We start from the raw sequence: 24,901 nt of genomic DNA, 5'->3' as shown, positions 1-24,901 counted from the left end.
TTTCCTGTCTTCTCTCTTCTTGTAAGGAATTTTAGTTGTTACAGCTGTTAGGCATTTCTATAGTCTATAACGATTTTTAGGGTCCTTGAGCACATTTAAGGAGGAGAGGCTTCATAGATCCTCGTGGGTTGGTCAGGGTACGATTTGGAAACTTCATTACCAAGCGTTCTCAATTCTATAGAAATTCCGTCGGCTCTAATATATTGTTTCCTTCGTTATTCGGTGTCGGTTTTACTTTACTGGAATAGTATATAAAATTGAAAAAAAAAGTCCAGGAGGCCCACATCGGACTATAGGGCCCGACCCGATTGACCTTTCGTTTGAGCCCCTTGAGGACTTCCACGCTAAACTTGGCGTTCACGATTTGTCCAGGAGGAACAAATTCATGGTCATCAGCGACCTCTTCTCGGCCCTCCAAAAAGGCCTGGTGCCACCGAAACCCACCACTTCTTGCTAAAGAAACATCTGGGGGAGCCTGCTTGATCATATAAAACGTCTCTGCCGCGAAACGCGTCGCGCGAAAATGTTTGTCCTGACTCTCCAGGCAACTGACCAGCCGAATCCAGTCGGTGCGCGCTTGCTCCGAAGTACAGTCGGAAGAAAATCAGTCTTATTACTTTCCGGGCACACCCTATAAAGACTGGTAACACCCTAAATCAGAATAGCTTTTGCCCTAGAACATTGAGCCGCCCTCTCGATGACTCAAAAAGAAAATTGAATGTTATCTATCGAGGGAGGCTGAACTAGTCTCGTCCGAGACAAATTATTGATATCATATGTAACACTTTGGTTGGTTGAAAGGGCGGTCTTGAGAATCCCTACCATCTTGAGACATCTGTAGGATCAGTATATTTCTTTGGTTCACACTTACTTTAGATCTGAATGCTAAAGAACAAAAAAATTAGTAAGGTGTTTAGGGGATACGAAGTTTTGAGACATACATAGTTGTTATGAGGAATGGTTGCCAATATTTAGTTTTGACTTTCACAAAAAATCACAATTTCATTATTTTATATAAGAGGTTTTAAGAAATACATAAAAATAATAAAAAAAAAAATTCCACAAAAATTAAAAAAAATTTCACATGAAACAAATGAGTTCCAAAAGGATCGCTAATGCCAAATACTGACTTTGCTATGCATAGAATATAGTAAGAACGAAGACATGATCAAACTAAAAGTTAACTAAAATATTTCTATATACCTCAATGTCAAGTGATTGGGTGTACGACCCAGCGTAGCTTTCGCTTTGATTGTGCCCTGCTGGGAGTCCTCTTCGCCTTCGGATTTAGTGCCCGGATCCATGCGTTCAATATCGCTCTGATGCATTTGCTGATGATGATGATGCATCTGTTGTTGTTGATGGTGTTGCATATGCTTTTGATGTTGTTGCTGCTGCTGCTGCTGTGGGTCTATGGAGGAGGACATTAGTTCTATGCAGTTTGTGAAAGTGAAAATTCAAATTGAAATTCGAAACGGTAGAGTATTTTGCGGTAAAGATAGTATACGAAGATTTTTGTTGTCAAATCGGTGAGAGAAAGATATAAAAACAACAGAAAAAAATAATAGAGAAGCAGAGAAAGCAGGTTGTAAATTTTGTTTAGCGAATAAATGCGATTGTTAGAGAGTACAGAGAGTGGAGAGGAGTGTACTAACTTTTTTTTAAATTTTTTTTTAAATTATGTTTTGTTAATATTTGTAAAGTATTTTTTTGTATTTTTTCAAATTATTATTTATTAATATTTTTTGAGTTTTTTTATATTTTTTTAATTAAAAAAAATATTGATTTTTAATTTTATTTTTTGTATTTTTTTTTCTATTTTTATCATTAATAATTTTTAAAATAAATATTTTTTTTGTAATTTTTTAATTGTTAAATTTTTTAAAATTTTTTTATATTTTTATTTTTAATTTGTTTTTTAATTTCCCAAACTTTAAGTCTTCTTGCTTTTATAAAAAAAAATTAATACACCTTTCTCCGCAAGATTATTTATAAGCGAAAATTTGGCTGCAGCTATAAAACTGTGTTTAGATCCGAAAGTACGTACAACTTTTTATAAAAATTGCCGGAAAATCTCTGTAATACCTGTAGCATCGCCCACAGTCTTGCTGCGTCCACGGAAACCACTCGGTTGTAGTTGTTGTTGCTGATGCTGATGATGCAGCATGGGCACATCGTCGGCCTCTTGGCTGCCCGATAGATTATCATAGTCGATATTGCCGGCCGAATGACGCTGCGAACCGGACTTCTTCTTGGGCTTACCCAATGTCTGCGAGCCTTGTATGATTGTTATCTGCAAAAAACAACAAAAATTAGCATAAAATGCGCTTAAAAATAGAATTTTAAGCAAATATCTATTTGCTTCAGTTCCAAGACCTGTTGCTTTGGTCGCTCGAGCGTTTGCGAACTGCCCGAACCGCCACCCTGCGATGAGATGCCCGATACCGAACCGCTACTGCCGAAACCCTTCATCGGTATGGACATGTTGCGTACACTTTCGCGTATGATTTGTCGTATAGTCTTGAGGAATGCATTACGAAAATCGGCCGTGCTGTTCGAGAGTACGTACACTTTCTCGGAGCGGCGTTGTAGTTGCGAGCGTAAATGTATCAATTCCCATAGGAAGTGTGAGTCCATATCTTTGGCGGAAGAGGCACGTACCTGTACCTCGGTGACGGGTATGAGCACTTGATAGCGTATGATTTCCACTTCGTTAGGTGCGTTTTTACTCGAAACACCCTGTAAATTGTATTTGAAAGTGACTTAGTGTATTTAAATGTAGTTGAAATGAGGCTGAGTTGCTTACCATAAGTTTCTTCTTTTGACGCAAACGTTCTTTGCAAAGGAACACAACCGCTGATTTAAAAACGAAGCACATGGCGTGCAACTCCAGACCCTTCTTAATTTTACCAAGAAAATCGGATATATTAAGCCACTCAACGCCGCCATAATAAAGCAGATCACCTGTATCGAGGAACGAATGATCTTGATATTGGATAATAATTCTTGGATAGATTAAGTGATGTTTTTGTTGTGGTGAAAATATGAAATATAGTTATAGTAAAAGATTTTTGTATTAGCATGTAATGCTGCTAGATCTATGAATGCCTCATTGGCCATATAGTGTTGCCGCGTTATGTAACTGGCGAATCAAGTCATTGGAAAGATTTAACCATGTCTAGCACAATTTATTGAGAATATATATAAGCAAGATCTTGAAAAAAATTCTAAGTTAATAAATTTAGCGCCAATTTTTTTTTATTAGAGTCTAGAGAAAAATAAAATCACAAGAACTTTCCAATTCTTTCGAAATTTACTTTAAAATAGGTCAACTTTAATATTAATTTCCGGTATCATTCCACAAAAAGTAAGAAACATGCTGTAGGGTATATCCGAAACTCGTCTAGAAGGTTGGTAAGCTACAGCGTTATACCAAATTCTTGGAACCATTCTAAAAGTTTTTCCTTCGTGTTTGAAACCAAACTAGTTTTGTGTCGAAAGAATTTGGTACAGTTGGACTCATCTGATGTTTCTGAAGGTTCTGAGTTATACTTGTAACATTAGTTTCTTAAAAACTTCTGATATTTGAAACAACAGACAAAATTCAGATAGGTTAGATGGCTGATCTAGAGATATTCCACGTGAACTGCTACATGCAGTCTTTGTGAAGCTATAGAAAAGATTTTCGACTAATAAATTAGCAAAACGCCTAGTAGCCAATATAAATTTGGACAGGCGATTAATTTCCATTCCCGCCAGCTCGGTGGGAAGTCTTAAAGTATGCGCTCCCAAGAGTCACCTTTCATCTTTCAAACACGGGACAGTACAAAAGGAACTGTTGAACCGCCTTATCTTGTTCCATACAGTTTCTGCAGATGGCGTCTGGTAAGATTCCCATCCTTACAGCATGGACGCCAATAGGGCAATGGGCTGCTAAAAGCCTCACAACCAGGGAGAGGCTAACCTTACTGAGGCCAAAGAGATAACTAGATCTTTTGCGATCGATTTTGGGCCAAAAGACATTCACGATAGTGCATGTATCGATCGTGACCCACGAAATTCGGATTATCGAACATGTTAGTCTGGAAAATAATTTTGCCTGGAGCCATATTTGAAGGAGGAAGGTTTTTAGTTTTATTATTCAAAATTGTAAAAACTTATGATATTTGAAACAATAAGCTTATAGACGAAATCCAGAAATTCAAACAAGATAGTACTATATATTGTACAAGAAACTTTTTTCTCTCTGTCAAAACGTGTAGTCAGATCCGATCGCTAGCGCTAGCTCGTTTAGAAGATTAAACGCAGTCAGTCAGTAGCCTCTTGAAATTTCTTTCCCTAAACAGTGAAATCAGAGTTTGAACTCGTCTAAATTTTGTCGAAGAGCTTGAATTTCGTATAACTTTTCTAGACCTGATCCAGGCTTAAGTAACGTGGAACGTTTCTTAGTTCAATTCAGACTAATTGACGGGTGAGCGTGCTTCTCCGCAGAGAAGGCCATTACTGTCGAGACTTTTTTGAAGGAAAAAAAGAAAGGTTGATATTAAAATCCATGAAAATATAGGATTTTGGTCAGTCGGGGTTAAATTTGTTCAGATGGTATGACATGAAATCTTATCTTCGATGTTTGCAGCAGTTATTTCCGCTAGTATATAGTTAGAGTTGGAAGTATAGGAAAGATTCTGCCTGGAAGGTAGCTACTCTGATATTGTTGTGTTGTGTGTGAGAAGGTGTGGATATAATTTAAGATAACTTCCATAATTTTTCGGATAGAACTCAATTCTCTATACTTGACAACGCATCAAATATTATACTTCCACTAAAAAGTGGCTAAATACTTAAAGAAATTTAGTTCAAGGCTTTTGTGCTTCACATTTATCTATTTCATTTTAAACTTCGCTCATTGAAGCCACCACTTTTTAATGCAAATTTTGTTTCACTCAATCGAGTTGGCATTCACAGTCCATTGAAGCATTACATGCTATTAATATATATATATATATATATATATTACAAAAGAGAGCTATGTATATATATGCAGTTATGCACTTTTGGTGAACTCACCTGGACTCAAATCGATGGGCTGCTTGCATGACTTCTGATGTTGTCGGAATAAATGATCGAATATAGCACCATATTCCTCGTGGATTCGTTGCATTTCATTGATATGCTCGGCTACCTTCTCCATGCCCTTGAGTGCCTCTGAAAAGCAAAGGTAAAAAGCAAAAATTAATATAAATATATATAAATAAGTGCAACAAATCACAGTCGATAAGCCAAGAAATGAAATCATGAGCACATTTCGAACATAAAAAGATTTACATTATTAAGGTAATGATATTAATTATGTTGAAAATTTCAAGTGGGCAGCCATATACATATATGTATGGGAATATGAAGGCTATTGCATGGCTGTGGTACTTACCGCACAAGTGCAAGTGTTCATCGGCTCGCGAATCGGTTAAATTGCGCAACTGTTGCAGCAGCAGTGGGTACTTGAGGATGCGCTGTATCGGCTTGATTAAGTACGATTCCAATGTGCTACTGTGCTGCTGTTTCGGATTGCGTGCGGCAAGGAATTCCTGTAGTGCGTGATTACCTTCATCTGTAAAAAAAAGCGAAAAAAGTGACGAACGAGGAGATGCAATGGTTTAATAAATACTAATTAATATTATACTTGAATGCAGGTTATATAATTATTACATAATTTGTATTTTTATTGAAATGACTCTTTACACTTCATAATTATAGAATATTGAATTGATTCTCATCCGCACGACAGTCGGGTCTTCGTGACCGACTTTTAAGCGTGTAAAGACTGTCAACTCGGCAGCATTCTTCAAATATATTTCAGCTATATTTTTTGCTGTTAAGACAACAACATTGAATTGATTATTGTCCATCCTATTTCAATCCGCGAGCGACCTTCAAGTAAAAGAAATAGGTAATCCGCATATGCAGGGCATTTGCAGAGTGGTTCCAGCTGTCTTAGCAAGGAGTCCATCCTGAGGTTCCATATATGTATATGAACCACAGATAGATACCTGCCGGCAGCCCCGAGCTACTCTGATCTCAACACTCTCACTCATTCGAGAGATAAAGGTATTCCTGTCCGAAAAGTAGCTCCGGAATAGAGTAATTTCCGGTCAAACAAGTTTCTCCAATCGTTCAATCACCCGATCCCATATTAGGTAGACAAAAGCCTGCTTGAAGTCAACAAAAATGCTAAGAACATACTTAGTATATGAGTTCAGCACTTTGAACATACTGACATCCAGGCATCATCTTCACTAAACCCTTTCCTGAACCCATACTACCTATACCACCATATACCCCGCGTTAGCTCCAGAAGCCGTTCCACCATAATCCTTTTCAGCACTTTTTCAAGTATTGGAAGAAGAATGATGCCGCGATAAGAACGAGCATCGCTCCTGATTTTATGAGGTGACTTCAGGAGGGGAACAAGCCTAGCTAAAGTATCCCTCACACATGCACTAAACGTAAATGGTCTCCAGGTATTCCGGAATGAACTTCCACAAACTTTTGCACATCTCTCCGCTCAAACTATCCAAACTTGAGGATCGTTAAGACCTAACTAGGCCAAAGGCGCACCCCAACTCCCCATCATCTAATGGAGGGACTGGTACCTCTCGTGCTTGAGGTGTCGATACTTTACCGATCAGCACACTTTTCTTAATAGCAGTTAAGAAGTATTCTAGGATTCGCAATTTGCCGCTTAAAAGCTCGTATAGTTAGAAAATTATGGGCTTTTCAAAGTAACTAATTTTGAAAGAATATTCGATTATTATTACAGAGAAAGGTTTTGCGGAAGATTTATTGCCGGGGGAAGCAGAGGAAGAGGAATACCTTCACCCCTAGGAAAGACAGGTGGAGAAGGACCTGACTATAATTGGAATCTCCATTTGGTGGCAATCAGAGGTAAGGAAGAATGACTGGCGCGCTCTTGTAAACTCGGCTATAACCACGTAACCGCCAATAAAGAAGAAGAAAAAGTGCAATTTTCGCAAAATTTTTGTAAAATGGATGAAAACACTCCAGATATCCGAGGGAAGTAGATGAAGAGGAAATAACTCTGTGCTCAAAAGTCCAACCGTATTTCTACATAAGTACAGTGAAACAAAGAAAGAATGCGAAAAGCCTCAAAGCTTTCACTCCATATACTTTCAATTATATTCGGCCTCAACTTTGAAGCGCTTTTACATACACTCACTTCTGCATTTGATATAACTGTGAATATTCCATCCCCCCGCAACAATAATTTACATATGTTTGTATGCGAATATGTATAATGAATGTTTAATGAGCACTCGTCTTCTCGTTCAAGTGATTTTAACGAATTACTCAAATGATTATCCAGCAACTCAATATTTAACTTTTTGATTGCGTAAAGTAGACAACAATTTTTCCGCTTTGATGAATTTCATTAGAATGTTAATTTTTGTTGATGAAACTTCTTTGTTGAAGTACGCAGTACTCCATGTGTTTGTGTGTGTATGTATATTTGTAAGTACCCCACGTCTGTTGTTGCGTACTCATTACACGGCTTAATTACTTTGTATGCGCGCCTGCAAGTATGCTTGACTTTTCGCTGATCATTATACAAGTGTGCTTATTAATTAATTAATATATATATATGTATATTTTATATTTTTTTCTTGCTTTTGTATTTTAGCTCGTTTTCCACAGAAGGATTTACACTCTCTTTGTTTTGTGTGTGTTTCGCAACTTTATAATGAAAAAAATTTCTAGTGGAGTTAAGGACATCTTGGTAGCTATGGCTACGATATTTTTTAAATTCCGTGATAATACCCACAAACGGCACGGGAAAATATAAACCATATTAATTAAGCATTCTTAATTTTAAAGACACTGTTTTTTTAATCCGACGCACTTTGTGGCATAACGACTAGTACTTGTTTTAGATAAATGTATATGTTTTAGAGAAATTTAACTTTCAGTAACATTAATCGGCTTCGGTTTTGGTTTTACCCAATTTAAATGGTTTTTAAAATTTTGAGGAAGACTCAAATCAGTCTCTCACACGTCCTTTTCTAGCGTTGGATATCTCTGTGACGTCGTTGTGGCGAATTTTGCAAAAAGATCTTAGCCTACAGCCTTACAGGAACAAATTGACACAAGATCTGAAGCCGCTTGACCACCAGAATCGTCGTATGTTCGTGAATTGTGTTGAGCAACAACTTGAAAATGGTCCGGATTTTCATCAAAGAATCATCTTCAGCGATGAGGCTCATTTCTGGCTGAATGGCTTCGTCAATAAGTGGAATATGCATTATTGGTCAGGCAGAAATCTACACCTATTCCATGAGTCACCATTGCATCCTGAAAAAATTTTAGACTATTGGACTATAAGGCGGCTAAGGTAAAACTTCCCAGGCCCAACTTTCTGTATAGGTTTCAACCGGTCTTACCACATGAAACCATGTCCATTCTTAACTTATGATTTCTTGCGTTTAAAGTTGCCATTTTGGATCACAATTCGATGTAAAAACGACTGCTTTACGTAGCGTCCAAGTAAAATTTCTGACATGCGAAATCGTTCCCCAACACTTCTTGTCTTTAATTCATAAGCAGAAGAAGAAGTCATACGCTTGGCAACAATCATTAATAAGTAATGCTTCTAGTTTTTCAGCTTCAATATTTTTGTCGTTAGGAAAGGTTCTTGGCCTTCTCGGCTAATACTACCACGCTTGAATCGTGAAAACCATTTTTGGTGCATCCGCTCAGCTGGAGCATGTTCATCATAAACTTCAACCAAAATATTTTGATTTTTGTTTAGGATTTTCTTAATATGAAAGTAATGGCGAAAAACTCCCGGCAAAATATTTTGCAGACAAACATATTTAAGGTGGAAAATTGTGGTTTTTCAGGTTAAAACTGAGTGACTCATTTTGAAAAAAGGCACCAGGATGCAAGTTTTTTAAGGCATGTTCGGAATATTTTAACAATACGCATGAAGAATATAGTTATAGATCCGATATCAATATATATTAGAATAAAACTTCTTTGAAAAAAATATAGTTGTCCATTTCGAAGTAACTGCTGCTGACTATAGTTATGAGGATTGTAAAAATAATTATAGAAGTGCGTATTGGAAAAATCGAAATTAGAATTAAATATGTATATATGTATATATATGCTATGAATGATAACATTTTTCGTGCCAATTTTTGAGCTCAAGGCATACACAGCCAAGTAATTTTCCCAACCGTTGTATACATTTTTATGGACACGCAGGGCGTATGAGCAATATTAATACAAGACACACAAAACTATTTAGCAAATAATTTAATTTATCCCGTGCTACATACCTTAAAGAGTAAATAAATTAAAATCACACTTCATTTTATGGCGCAAATTTAAAACCGTTACTGCTTACGCCACTTCCGCAAGCACTAATTGCACTCAATGTGCTGACGACACAAGCGAAAGAAGCGCAGAAAACAGAAAAACCAGCAACGACATGGAATGACAGTTTTATGGCGCATAAGTAAACAAAATAAATTTCAATTGAGAAAAATCTGGAATGCGAAGTTGCAATTTAATTTACACAAAAAGACTGACCTCATTTAAAAGCGAGCGAAATAAAAATCGCACAAAACGCTGAAAGTGTGCTGAAGGCAAACATAATAAAAAGCTGTCACATGTCACGACGGCCGCGAAGATACCACAGCAACAATTGCAACAACAACAAGCAATATATATGCGTACGCATGCTGGCAGTGGTGGGTGGTGGAGTGGAGGTGTGATGTAGGCATGTGTCATTCACATTTCATTTGGCGTTGGCCAGCAAACATCAAAGTTACGCGTGTTGCCGAAAGTGGTTGGAGGGGCGCGTTGTACTCAAAGGCATGTCACTACATGTGTATGTGTGTGTACGCGGGTGTATGTAAATTGCTTTATGCTGTGTACAGCAATCTTTTTTACACGTCATCAGGCTGACAACTCAGCACCTCATGCCGCGCGGCGCTGTGTAACGTACCTACCAAATCTGACAAGTGACAGCGAATGAGTGTAACAACAAATCAAAAGTTGAATATGCAAATGATGGAGTGCGTGCGATGTTTCGTGGGTGCAGTATTGCTTGCTGCCTCAGGCCTCAGTTAGCAAATTATCATATCGCGCCAAAAGGAAAGAAGTGTACAAATAAACTACAAACGTGTGAAATATGTTTTGTTAATTATGACATTTGAAAGCACATCGTTTCAAGTTTTTTTGCTTGTATTTGTTTTAGGATGCAAACTCTGCAGTTCCTAACGGGTGTTTCTCTCTCTCAAATTATGCGTATTTAAGGGCAATCAAATGTATAGCAAAGTCAAAAATGAAACAACTGTCAGTTGTCAAGCATTTTTGCTTATCAGACTCTGACAACTTGCTTTTGCTTTTGAATTAAGGTAATTAGTAGCCCTCCTGTATCCAAGTTTGCAGTGTTAAGTTTTCCGTTGCTGTTTTGTTGGCTTGCAGTGAGATTTTTTTATATTAAAAATTTTATTCCTGGCTCACAGACAAACGTAACAAATGCTCATTTGTCGATACTGCCAATATCGGGCTATTATAATATGTAGCTGCCGTACAAACTAAGCGTTTAAAAATAAGTTTTTGTATTAAAAACTTTTTTATTTGAGAATATATCTTAACAAAAGTTGGCTCAGAACATTATCTAAGAGAAAGTCATAATTCCCCAACAAAATGTTTAGATCGCACCATTATAGCATATAGCTGCCATACAAAGTTAACGTTCAAAATAAAGTCCGTGTATGGAAAAGATTTTTATTTGACAAGATATCTTCACAAAATTTGGTGCAGATTGTTGTTGAAGGGAACGATATAATCTCCCCAAAAGTTGTTCAGATTGGACCACTATAGCATATAGCTGCCATACAAAGTTAACGTTCAAAATTAAGTTTTTGTATAGAAAACTTTTTTATTTGACATTATATCTTCACAAAATTTAGTACAGACAGTTGTTCAAGGCAACGATACAATCTCACCACAAATTGTTCAGATTGGACCACTATAGCATATAGCTGCCATACAAACCAAACGGTCAAAATAAAGTCCTTGTAAGGAAAACTTTTTAATTTGAGAATGTATCTTTACAAAACTTGGCACAGATTATTATCCAAAACAACGTCACAATCATCCAAGAAATTATTCAGATCGAAGCACTATAGCATATAGCTAACATACAAGTTAATGTTCAAAATTAAGTTTTTGTAAGGCAAACTGCGATTTGAAAAGGTAACTTCACGAAATATCTGTAAGTATTCGATCAAATATTATCCTAGATTGGAGTTTACTTGGTTTAGGTTATATTCGCTGTTACGGAATATAAAAAGAAGCTTCACACTTGAACACCTGGTCCTTTGTGATGTTCAAAGCTCCTAGATAGATACTACGAGACCATCAGATCAACGAAGCGTTTTGAGCCAACCACAGATGTTTTAAGGTGGCTAATATCAATCCCAGCAAAGTCACTAAGTCCGCTAAGGGTATGCTCACTTTACAAAAACAGCTACTATCTTGCCAAGAAGATTACATTTCGATTTTCTCTAGACCAAAGTTTTAGCCGCTTCACATACATATATGTATGCCTACTGAAGAGTGTCTAGACATGATTCCTATAACTGAGGCGTGATAGACCATGATAGCAGCAAGTAGTTCAGAGGACTTCTTACAGGCGCATAAGTTCTGGTTGTTGACCTGCGGTTACTTGACTCACACGTCAGGTTCATATATCGAGCGGAGATCGGAGTATAAACTTGTTCTCAATCCGTTGAATTTTGTAGAAAGCCTTTGCTTAATCTTCACTGTAAAAAATTTCCCTCCTATTTCACCGATTTTGGTTTAATCAATTTTGTTTCCTCAATAAGTCGAGCGATATCTCTGGACATGTTCTGCATCCTTAGATAGTTAGGTTCAGGTCTGCGCTATTAGTTGCATTTATATAGCTTCAAGCGTTAAAATCGCAGCGGAGTTCTGCACAGCTCTTTGTAAGCTTCTTCATGGTCTTCACACATGTCATACTTTGGCAGTCACTGTTAACGAGTCCGTCCACTTGGTGAACCACAATTCTAGTGGCCTGACGTTCTACTTTTTTCTCAATTTTTCACGATATTTCTTATTTTCAAAATATAGGTTAAAGTAAACAGAAATTAATTCTTGAGATTTATATTTAGAATGTTCCGATTTCGGTCTATAAAGCACAGTTTTAAATGCTGTTTCACTTAGTATAAAGTTCAGACTATGAAATGGTCAAATATGAACCTCTCAAATCAAGCTCCTAGATCTTCTGGCAGACTACTATTGATGTGCGGTATTTTTGATAGAACACATTTCCTCTCTTGTTATCTAAATCTGTCCGATTGCTGCTTTTGAACAGTTCCATTGTTGACAGTACAGTTCTGAATTAAGATTTTGGGCGTAGGAGAACAACTCATAGTAGTTGATTCACCATCGATTCCACCAAATACATAGAAAAATTTTCCTAACTGTCAACTGTGTCTTAGCGACTGTTTGTTTAGCAAAAAATGGAGTCAGGCTTAAAGAGTTCTTGTCTAAATTATTTATACTATTAACGAGAGAGAGGAGCTTGTCACTATGATCACACTGAGGAACGGAAATAAAGATCGAGAAGTTACTTTTTTAATACCTCAAAAATATATACTTAACATATGTTCTGATTTAACTTTTAATTTCCAGATTCATTAATTTCTCTTCAATTATTTTAAGTTCTTTGAATGCCCTATCACTGCAATATCAGCAAATGCCCACAAACATATTGTGTCATTGTGCTGCTAAATTGCGGTTTCACAGCGCAAAACAAAGCACACCACCTTATTGTAGGCAAATAAACATTAATTACATTAATTAATTAAATAAATTACATAAATTAGTGTGTTCAGTAGACACGAAGACAAGCAGCAAGAATGTTAAAGCTGAATGCAACAAGCATATACTTTTATGGAATAAAATGTGCGTTAAAGTCATTGTACAACATCAATATTTGTATGTATATATGTATGTGTGATGTGTGTTTGTGTGCGCGCAAATAAATGTACTGCGCATGAAATAAACATTTATTTAAACACCAGAAAATCTCATAAGAAATGGCATGACCATTTGAGCATTGCGCCATTTAAACTGTCCATATGTGAGCACATACTCGTATTAGGGTGTCCGTAGCAAACATTCGCTGAAGTGTCTCTCCTTGCTATAAAAACCAGGATCCAACGTAAACCAATTATTTATTTTTAGTTTAAATCGTGGCTTAATCTTATTTTTGTGCTCTTGTATGCAACCTATCATTTTTTTATTTTTTCCACTAGAAAAGTGAACATAGAACTTTAAGGGCTCGAAATTCTAATACAAAATTTTCCTCTCTACAAAAAAGGTTTGGATGATTTTTTCACAAAACTACTCCTATAGATGTTATACGCTTTTAAATTTATACATCAAGTGTACTGAACATGTATACAGTACACCATGCCGTATGAGCAACACAAATTTTTGAGACACTTGTATGAATGCTCATTGCAATGATGCATAGCTTTAACTGCGTATAACTTTTAAAGAAATTTTTTTATGAAACAACTTGAATAGACCTTTTTTGTAGAACAGGAATTTTTATTTAAGAAATTTTTATTAAAATATTACTTTTTCATACTCATATATTTGAACAGCTGTTATAGTAAGGCTTATTTGTAAAAAAATTTCTTGAATTTTTTGAAATATTTTTTGGTTGGTGCTCGAAGATGGAAGTTCGAAAACCGCATTTTCGGCATATGTATTTTACTATTTTACCATAGAAAAGGTAAAAATGCAGTTCAAGTCGGGGCAAAACTATGAGATGTTTACGGAGAGGTTAAGTTGACTGAAAGCTAATATCTAAAGTGGTTGTGCAAAATTTCGATCTTGAGAATGCGTCACGTGCCGGAAGAACTCTTGAAGCCGTGATAAGTAAAATAATGTTATTGGCTGCTGAAAAGCTGAAGATCGTCAAATAACAACTCGAGGGATTGCTGAAAGATTAAATCTGTCTAACGCGACCATTCAAAAGCACATTAATTTGGAAGCTTGACGTATGAGTTCCTCATGTTTTTATAGAACAAAATTCGCTTCGTGGTGTTAATGACTGTGATTTGCTTATCAAACGTCAAAGAAGTAATCAATTTTTTGAAGCGCCTTGTTACTGACGATGAAAAAGGATTGCTTAGAATAATGTAAGGTGCTATAGATTATAGTCTAAGCCGGATGAATTAGCTCAAATTGCTTCGAAGGCCGATAGTCACCATGAAAAGGTTATGTTGTCTGTTTGGTGGTATATCAAAGGGATCGTTTATTTTGAGTTTTTGCTCAACAATACCGCCATTAATTCTCAAGTGTTTTGTGCTTAGCTGGATAAATTGAGTGATGAAGTCTAACAGAAGAGGCCAGAACGATCAAATGAAAAGGTGTAGTCGTCCCCTCAATATAACAATAGCGTATAATTTTTTTTGGGTTTTGAGAAAATCGAGTTTAAAGTTTTTGTCAAATCAGATGTCTATACACTTATTGAAGGAAATTTTTGAACATGAAATTATACACCATTTTTTCTAATGACATTTTGACCCACTTTGTGGAAGTAGAATTTGACGAAATTTTGACCAGACATAGAATCAATGATGGAGATTCTAAATATGCAATAAAAAAATAATGGCGTATCAGCACATACGCTATTGTTATATTGAGGGGACGTAGTGTTCCACCAGGATAATGTGAGATTTCATACAAGTTTGATGACTCACCAAAAGCAATTGTAGTTTGAATGGAATGTGCTACCACACTCACTATATTTTTCAGACTTGACACCGCCGGACTGATGTTTGTTTGAGTCTATACACAATTTCTTGAATGGGCGAACCTTCACCTAAAATCAAGACGCCAAAACCCCTTGGTTTTTACCTGCAAAGATCAACAATTTTAGGAGCGTGGAATCAATCTCTTGCCCGAAAGATGGCAAAAGGTATTGGATCAATAATAATATGCTTATATATAGTATATATATTTAATTTAGAATATAATTTGATAAATAGTTTCCCAAAATAAAAAAGACGAAATTACCTAGTGAATGATACTATATGGGAATGGATATATGATTTAGGCGATGTTTAAATTGAAAAGTAAAAGCTTGTTTACCACGAACTTCAATTAGCGTTCGAAAATGAAAAAAAAACATTTCGGAAAACAACGAACACCCTAGTATAATTGTATATATATGCATGTGCGTTCTATGTACTAGGCCGGCAATCATTCTTAGCGCCCGAATGACATACTTTAGTGCAATTGCAGGAAGAAAATGCAAAAGTTTGCGTAGTGAACCACTGACTTGTGCAATTAAATGAAGTTGCCCATTAAAATAAATTAATGTGTGGTGGCAATTTTGTGCTGCAACGAAACGCAGCCGAAAAACGACCAGCACCACAACAAACAAAACAGGCATGTCAAATACTTATGTATGCATGTATGTGCTTGTGTATTATTGCACATTGTTCACAAAACCAAATGCATTTCATAAGACACTCAAACCACATATGTCACATATACATACGTACATGTTTATCCCACATACACATACACATGTATATATGTATATCCACTACAAACATACACATGTATATATATACACATGTTAACATAGTTTATCATGCAGCCACATGTTGGCGCATAACAAATTGTCAGTGAAAGCATGTTGTAAATATTTTGTAATTGTCTTACAATTACATCGAAGTGGCACTTAAAAATGTAAATACACACGATGCATTGTTTCGGCATGAATTTATGGCGCCCACTTACACTTACATACACACACACGCAGCACAACAATTAAAGTGCTTGCGTGCTGGTGGCTTACAGTGCATTTAATACTTCGTGGGGTCTGCAGTGCGTATGAGTAATATTGAAATGCACTCGCCGGCAAGCAGCAAATGCTAAGAGCTTCAACTGCTTACAAATGCAGTGGCTTTCTTGTTATAAAGTTCACTTAAATAACCGAACGGGTTGGTTTGGTTTAATTTCACAAATGCCAAACACATTCGAAATATTTAAAGCTATTTAAAGGCATTTTAAATTATGTGCTCGTCTTAAGTGGTGGGGAGTTTATAGATGAATGTTGAAGATTATATTAAAAGCACATAAAGATTTTAATTTTAGTGCGCTTATTACTTAGCGATCAATTGCTTAAAGTATTTAGCGATTTTTTTACATATCATACTTTTATTGATGAATGTTTATCGGCACACATCTATTTTTCAATTCATTAATGAAAATGAAATTAAAAAATATGACATATGAAAAAAATGTAGTAATAAAAGTAATAGCTCGAGAAGTAAATGCGATTTCCTTAAGGTTGAACCGAAATATGTTATGCTTCACAAATACCAAAAATTCCTTAGAAGAATTCGGCCAGTTGTATGGCACATATACATATACACTAAAGCGTTTCGATTTTAATAATTTCTTCGGAGATTTCATCGTTACCTTTCACAATAATTCACGCCGAATTTCTCGGAGATATCTCGTCAAATGAAAAAGTTTTACATACAAACACTGGATTTTGAACGTTTAGTTTGTATGGCAGCTATATGCTGTAGTAAGCCTATCTGAACAATTTCTTCGTATATTACATTATTATCTTAGAAAATGATCTGTGCCAACTTTTGTGAAGATAGATTGTCAAATGTAAAAGTTTTCCATACAAGAACTTGATTTCGATCGTTCAGTTTGTATGGCAGCCATATGTTGTAGTGGTCCGATGTCGCCTGTTCCGACAAATTAGCAGTTTTTTTAGGAGAAAATGACGTGTGCAAATTTTCAGATCAATATCTAAAAAACTGATGAGCTTTTTCAGGTTCTATCAGACAGACGCACATGACTAAATCGACTCAGCTTGTCATGCTGTTGATTTATACCATAACTAACCATTAAATTGAGCTGTAGGATTCTAATTTGGCACAGTGGATCGCAGTAGCAAGATGCACCTGGGGCAAAAAATTTTGAAAAAAGTAGGCATGACCCCGCTCTTTAATATGTTTAATGTAAATATCTCTTAAGCCACTTAAGCTAGAACAACTAAATTCGCTCAGCACAAATACTATAAAAACTCCTATCTATGGTGTGAATACGGACGAAATCGGTTGAAAACACCGTTCATTCAAAATATAACGGTACTGTTCAAAGCTAACGGGCGGACCATATAAAATTTTTAATTTAAAAAGTCAATAAAAAAAAACGGCTTGATATTTTTCAAAGGTCTAACATTTATTTAAAAGGTTTTTTTATGAAATTTATTTGTGGAAAACAATTTCGGACAAATGACGACCACGGCTGAGTTTACAGTAGCTTATCCGATCCACCCAATTTGGGAGTACTTTTTGGATGGTTTCAGGCCTTATGGCAGCTACAGCAGCTTGAATCTCGTACTTTAGAGCTTGAATTGTTTCTGGATGGTTGGCGTAACATTTATCTTTAACAGCTCCACACAGAAAATAGTCCAACGGAGTTAAATCGCAGCTTCTGAGAGGCCAATTCACATCACTTCTTTTGCTGATTATGCGATTTTCGAAGATAGGGCGTAAAAGATTGAGTGTAGCGTTTGCTGTATGGCACATAGAGCCGTCCTGCTGGAACCAAATGTTGTCCAAGTCTTCCTCTTCAATTTGCTCGAAATTCGGTTAACATTACGCGATATCGCTCACTATTGATGGTTACGGTTCCTTCTTCATTTTCGAAGAAAAATGGGCCGATGACCAGACCTAAATCCGCACCATACAGTGATTCGTGCTGGGTGCATTGGCTTCTCGACGATTACGTGCGGGTTTTCTGTGCCCCAAATGCGACAATTCTGCTTGTTAACGTAACCATCGAGGTGGAAATGAGCCTCGTCCGAAAAGATAATTTTTCGGTAAAATTGACCATCCTCGGTCAAACGATCTTCTGCCTAATCTGCGAACTGTAGAATAGTGAATAGCGACCCTTTTCGTAAATTTTAGACTTTTTACTGAATATCTGTCACTTTCCGAATGGTATTGGACGTTTCCAATGTCGAAATATAGATAATTCAAATTTTAAACGTTAGATGGCCCGCCCTGTATTAAAAGCGTGATGAAATAATAACTAAATTACTCAAAAAATTGCCGCCGGAAAGGTATGATAAGGCTTTATAGGGACAATCAGACAATGGGCGTTGCACCGCCTACTTTTTTAGTGAAATCACATATCTCGAGATCCGACCAAACGATTTTGACAAAATTGGACAACAACCACGCCTACTTCCCATATAGCGCAGTTTGAAATTCCACTTGCCTCGGGATACAACTTTCCACGAATAATGTCTTCGGGTTGTGTCACCTTATGACCAATATTTGTTTAAATCCAATAGAAACTTAGATGACTTTTGATCGAAAATATCGGTCAATGTGTGAGATATATAATTGAAATTAAGGGATAATCCTTTTCTTCTCTTTTAATAGTATGTCTGTGTGTCAAAAATATATTGAATTGGGCTAACACTTCCTTTAGTCCTCATATACTCAATATAAAGATTTTCGAACTTCCCGGAGACTTTGTACCACTTATATCGGCCAATGTGGGAGTTATCACAATGAAAATAAGAAGGTGTGTTGTATTTATAACAGTGTATTTTTGTGCCTAATAAATAAATTTGAGCGAAAACTTGGCCTAGCTCCTATATGTATAACAAATATCAGTATTTTCGAACATCCGACTGACTTTATTCTATATGATTGATTTTACACCTTAAAGTATTTCCCTGGCTTTCATTCGTATAAAATTTTCGGTTGCATCCGAACTTAGCCCTCTTTACTTGATTTCAGTTGAAATTTCTCACGTCAACGTCTGTTTTTTAAACAGTTAGTCAAGTCAGTTCAATTCGAAACCCAATTCATGCATTTTTGCTTCAGTTTACCATCCATTGTGTCATCGTTGAGTTTATGGTCACTTTCTGTTGAGCTTTCGTTTCGCTGATACTTTTAGAATGCTAACAATCCCCAGCTACCTTATTTTATGGTTATACTTATGTGTTTTTCTTCATGTTTTCTACCTATTTTGATGTTAAATACATTAATCAAGCATCTTTGGTGCTTCCAAGACCTCTTTGGATTTTGCAAATCCATTACGAATATTTGTTTCGCCTGAGACAGAATCCTATATCATACATTCAGTCATTTTTTGGCAAAAAAATAAATTTTGTTCAGCAAAAAATTGTGTTTAATTAACAGAAATTTTCTCTCTTTTTATCTTATGCTATATTACTTAGTGACTTCCCACATAAGAATTATACAAACTTTTTTGTCTATCTGTTACATAAGTCGAGTATGTAGACTCATTTAGAAGCAATCGTATGTTGTAAGTGAACTCTGGCAGCGCTTTAAAACAAAGTGTCATTTGAATTTAAAAATCTCGTCTAACCGAATGTCAGCACATGTGTTTAGTTAAACTCCAAACTAACTTTCGACATTTTATGTCCACATTTAAATGTGAAATTGAAATGTTCTCCCTCAGCTGGCACAAAGAAGGGCTAAAACAACAAAGCGACGGTTGTCACGGCAGACCTACGGTGGCATACCCAAAGCACATTTCTACAACAGATATGTTACACATATGTAGAAAAACTACTACATATGCATGTGTGTGTTTGTGAGCGCAAAACTTTCATAGTTACTAGACTGCCTGATGCAGTGCCGTTAGCAGTCTAATCCTCATTCTGCCACAAATGGGGCAAATAGTAGAGGTAAATGCTAGCAACAGTGTTTAACGATTTTGCTTATAATTTTACGGTAGTTCCATGAGTTGTTGTCTGATAGCTGTTGTATGTATATATTGTATATGTAGCCTGTGTGAATACATACATAGATGTGTTTCCTCTGCTAACCAATTTGATGTGTTTTCTTGTAAACTAATCGCAATTCGATTTTGTTTTTCACATAATGGAATCTTCAGTCTGTTGCAATAAACAAGTGATTTAGCAACTACTGTGCCATAAGTGTCCGGGAAAAAATTTTGAAAGTTTTGAAAAACAAGTGTTGATGTTTTTACTTTCGTTCACAAATGAAATGTTTCTATTTAAGAATTTTATATACCAACTTCAGGGTATAAAGGGTGATTTTTTAAGAGCTTGATAACTTTTTTTTTAAAAAAAAACGCATAAAATTTGCAAAATCTCATCGGTTCTTTATTTGAAACGTTAGATTGGTTCATGACATTTACTTTTTGAAGATAATTTCATTTAAATGTTGACCGCGGCTGCGTCTTAGGTGGTCCATTCGGAAAGTCCAATTTTGGGCAACTTTTTCGAGCATTTCGGCCGGAATAGCCCGAATTTCTTCGGAAATGTTGTCTTCCAAAGCTGGAATAGTTGCTGGCTTATTTCTGTAGACTTTAGACTTGACGTAGCCCCACAAAAAATAGTCTAAAGGCGTTAAATCGCATGATCTTGGTGGCCAACTTACGGGTCCATTTCTTGAGATGAATTGTTGTCCGAAGTTTTCCCTCAAAATGGCCATAGAATCGCGAGCTGTGTGGCATGTAGCGCCATCTTGTTGAAACCACATGTCAACCAAGTTCAGTTCTTCCATTTTTGGCAACAAAAAGTTTGTTAGCATCGAACGATAGCGATCGCCATTCACCGTAACGTTGCGTCCAACAGCATCTTTGAAAAAATACGGTCCAATGATTCCACCAGCGTACAAACCACACCAAACAGTGCATTTTTCGGGATGCATGGGCAGTTCTTGAACGGCTTCTGGTTGCTCTTCACCCCAAATGCGGCAATTTTGCTTATTTACGTAGCCATTCAACCAGAAATGAGCCTCATCGCTGAACAAAATTTGTCCGAAAAAAAAAAACAAACCGAACACTGATTTTGGTAATAAAATTCAATGATTTGCAAGCGTTGCTCGTTAGTAAGTCTATTCATGATGAAATGTCAAAGCATACTGAGCATCTTTCTCTTTGACACCATGTCTGAAATCCCACGTGATCTGTCAAATACTAATGCATGAAAATCCTAACCTCAAAAAAATCACCCGTTACAAATATCTGGTTATCTCAGGTTTAGGTATACCTAACTGAAACTTCTCTGAAAATTAGTAAAATAACACAACCGATACTAAATTTTGGATCTATAAGCTGAGGCTCAAAGGTCGAGTTAAACAACTTAAAATGCTCTTCTGGAATTAAAAGTAGGACTGTTTTTACATTGACGGGCCCAAAATAAAATTTCTTCTTCAATCGATGACGATGGGGCAGACGTTAAATTGCCAGACCATGAAGAAGTTCGAATAGCAATTACCCGCTGAAGAACAACAAAACGGTGGCGAATAATTAAAAAGTAATAAATTTCTTTGTAGAATATGGTCGGACGAGAACATGTCCGATGATTAGAATTTATGTGTGCTCTACTTTGGAAACATTTTTATGAACTTTTGGAACAGAAAGAAGCTAGAATACAATTCAAGTGTTATACTCAGTCCTTTTCGTAGAGTGCAGCTGAACATCGCTTGAGTAGGAAACCAATAAGCGCGGCAAAGAGGCTTACCAAAAAATTTAAGGCCTAATAACAGGAAATTACTTTCTAATAGCCAACACTGTTATGAATAATAAAATTTCGATAATAATACACAGTCTTTACAAATATCGTACAGTTTACCACTATTACTTTGGATATATACATATTTCAAACAAATTACTTTAATATATAATATAATGGAATTCAAAGTTATACTTACTTGGATGCAAAACCTTCTGTGCCTTGCTGTGACTAGCACAAAATGATGAGTATAGCTTGAAATGGTTGACGTAGTACAAGAAAGCCGAACCGATCGCAAAGAGCACATTCTGTAAATGAATAAAAGGAAAAAAATGGTTTTAATACAAATTTTTGTACAATTAAAGAAAGTTTGATAAGTAGAGTCTACAATAATCATACGAGGATTGGAATCAGTACTGCATAGTTGAAATTATTTATTGATTTGAAAGTGGTTTCAAGATTTGGTTGTGTTTAGAAGACGGCTTAAAGCTATATTTGAAATTTTGGTATGGGATAACTCGGTAAAGACTGGTTAACTGGTTAAGAAACTTGGTATACCAAAAAATTGGAAGTAATTTTCTACAATTGTTAAAATTGGAGTTAGGTTGTTGTTAGCCAATGTCGCGCCAGTTTCTGGTGACATTATTAAAACATCTCATTTTAAGAATCATAAACCATGAAGAAGTTTCATTAACTTGAAGATTTTCTACTTTTAAAGAAATCTAACAAAATGGAATAAAATTTTCTGAGAAAAAATTTTTTTTGACATTCCAAATTATTATGGATTACTTAACGATTACTACGATTACTTAAGTACTACTTTTGAAAAACATGAAGTATAGATAAAGAACATTTCAATAACTTGATCATTTTCTACTCTTGAAAAACTGGATCAAGGAAATTTTTTAAGCAAAATATTTCATTAATATTATTTGGATTACTTAACGATTACTTTAGTACTATTTTGAATTACTACATCAATGAATGTCAGCTGGAGCTCAGGCAGAGTTATTGATTTACCTTTATCTAATATATCTCAATTGAAAATTAACTCAATTGAAGCAAAAAAGACATGTCTTTAGCTTTGCAGCTTTAAAACTGAAAGAGTAATTAAGTACACCGAGAATTACTGATACACAAATATACACACACATATGGATATAACCTCGTTTCAGTCCATCAAACTCGCTACCTTTAAAGTAATTATGATGCAGCTGCATATAGAGTATATAATAGTAATGAAATATATATATACATACATACATACATACATACATACACTATATATATATAAAGCTAAACACATATAGACTACACCGTTGCTTAGCTTAGCTCGCCATTCATTCCTATGCATTTTGTTTCAACTCCATGCAACTGTCGTTCCAAATTGCAACAAAAGACTATAAAACAAAAAGGAGTAAATTAAATCCCCACACAGAAATGGAAAATACAAAAAAAAAAGGAAAGAAAAAACTGACGGCAGCATCAAAAACAAAAAATTAGACAGCTTCATAGACGACAGACGACAGAAGTGGAAGTGAAACGACGGTGAAAGCTTTAGCTGCAGCAAAACCATTCAACTGTCTTGATTGCAGTTTTTCAGCGCGCCGTTGCACCAGCCACCTCTCCCTACGAACACTTTCGCGACCGAGCCACCACACCGAGCACCAGCCATAATGATGTCATTAATGCGAATTTAATTAAACTGAAACCTTTTGTTCCGTGACGTAACGAAAGAGATAGAACAAACAAATGCATACCTGAATAGCGCAAGAAGACACCTGAGGAGTGAAGTTGTCACGTGACGACATATTAAGCACAACGCTCAAACGTTCATACATGTGGTTAAAAGAACGCATATATGTCTACTAGTTATACATATATATTGATATACATATGTACATACAAGCAGTTGTGTTCGTATTGCACTTCTATGTATTAAAGGTTTTTTAAGTTTATGCTTTGGTCTTCTCTTGGTGAGTTGGTAGTTAAGAGTTGTAACTAAGTTTTATATGATGTATCTTAAATTTATGGCATTTCCATTAAATTGTGTGCGATTATTTTCACATAAGACGGTTAAGATTTAAAAATTTTCATGAATTTCGAAATAAAATTATGTAGTATGAAAAGGTTTTGTTCGTTACAAAGGAATTTTCGTTGCTGCATGTTGACTCTCTTGCCTGATGTTTCCTTAATCTAATATGCTTTAAGCCAATCCGAATAGGACTTAAAAACGTTTTGCCCGGACAACATTACCATTTTGTTTTGCAGATCTTTACTACTTCAAGTGAACCTTAACCTCCTATTTAAGGATGGCATTATCTCTTCTGGAATTAAAGAAATTCAGTGCTAAGCCGTCGGCTCGAAGCCGTCGAAATGAATTAGTGCAGCAATCGCCAGAACTCGCGCTAAACTTGTCGTACTCGTGGGACGTTTCCCGAGCATCTTTTAAAAAGAGGCTTTTGCAATAAATCCTCCAACACAACTATGGCAATGACCGTACAATTGGCGATAGTCAGACGGCACTCAAAGCGAACTAATCTTACGAGATTCGATCGCTACTCGTTCAGGAGTGCAAAGAATGGCTAAACAGCTTGTCAGTCTACCAACGTGTTATCTGAATCGGGAGACGAACTTACCCGCCCTGCACCGGCTTCTAGATAGCGGGAGGCTTACAAAAGAGCAGTATGGAGGAGTCCAACATGATGTAGAGACGCACCGCTATGAAAGGCATCGGTCGATAGGCGGAGCTAAGGACTGGAAAATATGTAGCTAGAGGCATGTGTAAGGCCTCGATTTTCAAATACGAGGAAACACTGTTTACGGTCGATTGGCAAAATTAAGAATTTTCCAACAGATTAGACGTCCGCCAGTCCGCACAATAGAGGAGACTTAAATGTCCTATCCCTCTCACAAAGTAATACATAATCGGTGGCTCCGTGGAAGGGTCTTGAAGTGGAAGTAGGTTAAGTTTAGTGTATTAAAGCTCCGCATTTCGAAAAAAAAAAACAAAAAAAAAGAAATTAAAAAAAGCGTCAGCCAAAGGTGTTACTGGGAGATTGTAGCCTCGCATAAACTGCCTTAGCAAAAAATTCTCTGCAAGCTCAGAAAGCACATATTCAACATTGGTGTAGCTGCTAATGCAAACTGCTGGTAATGCGACTTGGAAGCAGAAATTCCTGGTGTTCCGGAGGAAACAAAGCATATATCTGGATACAGAGCATAGTGTCGCATTGGCACCTAGCAAGATTTATCAGAAGACCTGTATAAGTCCTT

General features: G+C 36.2%; 1 protein-coding gene across 6 annotated transcripts in view; it reads right to left on the bottom strand.

The window, feature by feature from the left end:
- The window catches only part of LOC105233520 (protein still life, isoforms C/SIF type 2), a 326,314-nt gene that overhangs the window by 22,306 nt on the left and 279,107 nt on the right, over window positions 1-24,901 (bottom strand). For 3 of the 6 annotated variants that reach the window (XM_049457987.1, XM_049457988.1, XM_049457989.1), the window contains exons 15-21: window positions 21,825-21,933; window positions 5,426-5,605; window positions 5,065-5,202; window positions 2,807-2,985; window positions 2,377-2,739; window positions 2,086-2,293; window positions 1,204-1,432 (exon numbers count right to left, since the gene is read on the bottom strand). In XM_049457987.1, the coding sequence (XP_049313944.1) occupies window positions 1,204-1,432; window positions 2,086-2,293; window positions 2,377-2,739; window positions 2,807-2,985; window positions 5,065-5,202; window positions 5,426-5,605; window positions 21,825-21,933 (1,406 nt within the window). The remainder of the gene's footprint in view (window positions 1-1,203; window positions 1,433-2,085; window positions 2,294-2,376; window positions 2,740-2,806; window positions 2,986-5,064; window positions 5,203-5,425; window positions 5,606-21,824; window positions 21,934-24,901) is intronic. The other 3 variants (XM_049457990.1, XM_049457992.1, XM_049457991.1) reach the window with 2 other exon arrangements.

This window comes from Bactrocera dorsalis, chromosome 5 (assembly GCF_023373825.1).
Source record: "Bactrocera dorsalis isolate Fly_Bdor chromosome 5, ASM2337382v1, whole genome shotgun sequence".
Taxonomy (NCBI): Eukaryota; Metazoa; Arthropoda; class Insecta; order Diptera; family Tephritidae; genus Bactrocera; species Bactrocera dorsalis.
The sequence above is the reverse complement of the archived record's forward strand: the minus strand, read 5'-3'. Positions and strand labels throughout refer to the sequence as shown.